The sequence below is a fragment of the Notothenia coriiceps genome, unplaced genomic scaffold (genome assembly GCF_000735185.1).
Source record: "Notothenia coriiceps isolate Sejong01 unplaced genomic scaffold, NC01 NC01_scaffold00005762, whole genome shotgun sequence".
In the NCBI taxonomy this organism is placed as follows: Eukaryota; Metazoa; Chordata; class Actinopteri; order Perciformes; family Nototheniidae; genus Notothenia; species Notothenia coriiceps.
In genome coordinates this window covers 16204-19383 of record NW_011338463.1, presented here as the reverse complement: position 1 = coordinate 19383, position 3180 = coordinate 16204, and the positions used below count along the sequence as shown (strand labels likewise).

The 3180-nt window shown below is 39.5% G+C and overlaps 1 protein-coding gene across 1 annotated transcript in view; it reads left to right on the top strand.

Moving 5' to 3' along the window:
- dgke (diacylglycerol kinase, epsilon) overlaps positions 1–3180 on the top strand; it is a 19195-nt gene that overhangs the window by 4781 nt on the left and 11234 nt on the right. Inside the window, exons 9-10 of the mRNA XM_010768450.1 lie at positions 192–319; positions 946–1057. Coding sequence (XP_010766752.1) covers positions 192–319; positions 946–1057 — 240 coding nt within the window. The remainder of the gene's footprint in view (positions 1–191; positions 320–945; positions 1058–3180) is intronic.

Genomic DNA, 3180 nt, shown 5'->3' with positions numbered 1-3180 from the left:
ACTACTACTACTACGTACGTTACGTTACGTTACGTTACGTTAACGTTACGTACGTACGTTACGTACGTACGTACTTACGTACGTACGTACGTACGTACTACTATACGTGTGTGTGTGTGGTGTGTGTGTGTGTGTGTGTGTGTGTGTGTGTGTGTGTGTGTGTGTGTGTGTGTGTGTGTGTGTGTGTGTAGTTGGAGCTGGATGGGGAGAGGGTGGCGCTGCCCAGTCTGGAGGGCATCATAGTTTGTAACATTGGTTACTGGGGCGGAGGCTGCAGACTCTGGGAGGGGATGGGGGATGAACCGTGCCCCCCCACACGGTAAGACTGGCATCATGTCAACAGCCTGTTCGGTGATATTAAACAGTTTTGCTTTGTGTGTAGATATTAATCAGATGCTTCACAATAAGCCCATGTTGAGAATATGTATGCTCAGGATTTGACCCTTAAATAATCTGGTAAATACCTTGAGACAAAGCAATACAGTTGAATCTTAACTAATGAGCTGTCCAAAAAATATTTGTAGAACTATTTAAGCATATTGTCACATTGTGAGAGGGTGCCTTATTGAAATTATAGTTTTTGATCAGTAAAATAACTGCAATGTAACTATTATTATTTTTTATTGGCGCCCTTTGCATTCAGTATAATGTTCAATAAATAAATGTTGAAAATAAACATTTTCTTAATTCAACAAGCAATGTGTTTTATTCTAGCAGTATAGTGAAAGGATCAGAAAAACACAACTGAGTACACTTTAATATGTATATCGTAATTAATATCTTTTTAAGATCTGCCTTTTTCACATATTTTCCTCATAAGGTGGAGCCTTACTGTGAGCCTCAGTGAACGCATCACTGAAATATCAAAAGCAGGAGGAAAAAAGAGTCATTGTTGATGCACTTGTATATGAAGTGTTCATGTGTCCGTCCCCCGTCCCCCCGCAGGCTGGACGATGGTCTGCTGGAGGTGGTGGGGGTGTTCGGCTCCTTCCACTGCGCTCAGATCCAGGTCAAGCTGGCCAATCCTGTACGGCTGGGACAGGCCCACACTGTCAGGGTGAGGCTGTAACACACACGCACGCACACGCACACAAGGTCCAGCAGCAGTGCTTCCTGTTTAAGTGGGTATTGAGAAACACAATAAGGGAGTCATTTGTTTTCACTTAGTTCACCCTGGTCACAGCACATGAAATCTAATTGTGAACTAATCTGATTACGTTTCGCTACGCGGCCCCTGCAGCTGCTCATACACCAACTTCTTCTGCTCATTGAATTGTAATCCTGAAGGATTTGTTTGGATTTTTTGGAACTGGGCTTGTATGAGGTTTAGTAGAAATCAATAATGGTTGAAGTGTGTTTGCTATATTTAGAATATTTATACATGATCTCAAACCTGAGGTGAACCTGAATTAAGTCTGTAAAACAATTAATAACACAAGCACAAAAAAACGAAGCAATCGTAGCAGCTCCTGTGTTCCATGTGTTTGTATTGATGGAGTCTGGTGGCTCTGAAGAGGTCATACGGTAGATAACGTTCCCCTTCAGAAAGTGTGTGACGTCAAGGTGAAACAGTGAAAATACTCTAAATTAAATGATTAAACGGATATTTTTTTAGGTTGGGCCTCGATTTTAGGTAGCTAAAATACGTGAAGCTTCTGTGCTAGTACTCCTGTCTGTTTCTCCAAAGTGGGGTCATGCAGACGTCCAGCTACTGTAGGAACTAAACTGAGCATGGATAAAACATCCTTTAAACCCTTCAGGAACAATGGGTCCTTTGAGGGACTGCGGATGGAAATGAGCAGCTCAAAGCTAAATCTGGCATAGTTACGCTTGACACGTTTTATTGTTTTACGTGTTCATTAATGTGCATTTTGCCTGCTAAATAACCAATTAAATTACATTTCCACTGCAGCCTGAGTCTGACTATACCCGCCCCAGATAGCAAAACACATAAAAAGGATTTAAATATGAATTATATATTAATAATATCTCACATAGATATGTACAAGGTTACCCATAAGCATTTCTGCTAACCAACAGTGAAGAGTTGATGTCATCAGTCACATAGTCAAGGGTAGAAAAAGTAAACGCATATTGTGAATAGATGGATAGATAGGCTCTTTATTGATCCCAAATGAAATTATTTTGATACTTTTTAAATATTTTTCATTCATATCAGATTAGCAGATGAAACGTCATAACAGTCAAAAGATTAGAGATGCTGATGCTGTGTTACTGACAGAACTGCATCAATAGATAATGTAACGATGTTCAGTATGAAGGTTTTTTTTTAGAATATGTTGACCATTTTCTTATAAAGAAATCCGGTAGTTCCTAAAAAATTGCATAAGATGCGTTTTATTGCAAAGAAGAAACTATTCTTCATCCATCTGTTGATTTCCTCTCAATAGGCCCAATTCAGTCTCTTTTCAAGTCTGGATGCTTCTGATTTAGAAATAAATATATATTTTTGATGTTTGAATCTAATTGAAAAATATATATATAATATATATAATTTTTTTTTTTTATTAGATCATCCACTGCAGGCATACAACATGACAGGTGGCAATTGTTGAGTGATGAGGTTGAAGCCATGAGATTCCTTTTTAAATAAATCTTTTTTTTTATTGTCGCCCTTTCATTCAGTTCAATGTTCAATGAAATAATGTTGAAAATATTGTATATATACATTTTCTTCATTCAACAATCAAGCTGTTATATTCCAGCAGTATAGTTACAGCATCAGAAAGGCAACTTTAACATGTTTATAGCAATTCATATATATTTGCATGTTTTTCTCATGAAGTGAAGCTTCACTGTTACGGCCGCGTCCACACGGCGGCGTGCGTTGAAGCTTGCCGGTGGGCGTGTCTGAAACTCGACCAACAACCAATCACATGAATCTCCCGCCCCGGACAAACAAGGAAGCGGTTTGATTGGCTAGAGCTTGTACTGGCATATGATTTGATTGGCTGACGCTTCCGTCGAAGCTTCAAAAGTAGAACATTGTGATCAACTTTTGCAGCGAGCACCAACCGAGAAAAGCTACCTTTGCTCCCACAATGGCAGTTTGGTGAAGCGTGACGTCACCGCCCTTCAAAGTGAATGGGCAGAGCCAATAAGTTCACTGTGAGCCTCCAGATGAATGCAACGAAGACAGCGTTGAAAAAGCAGTAATTC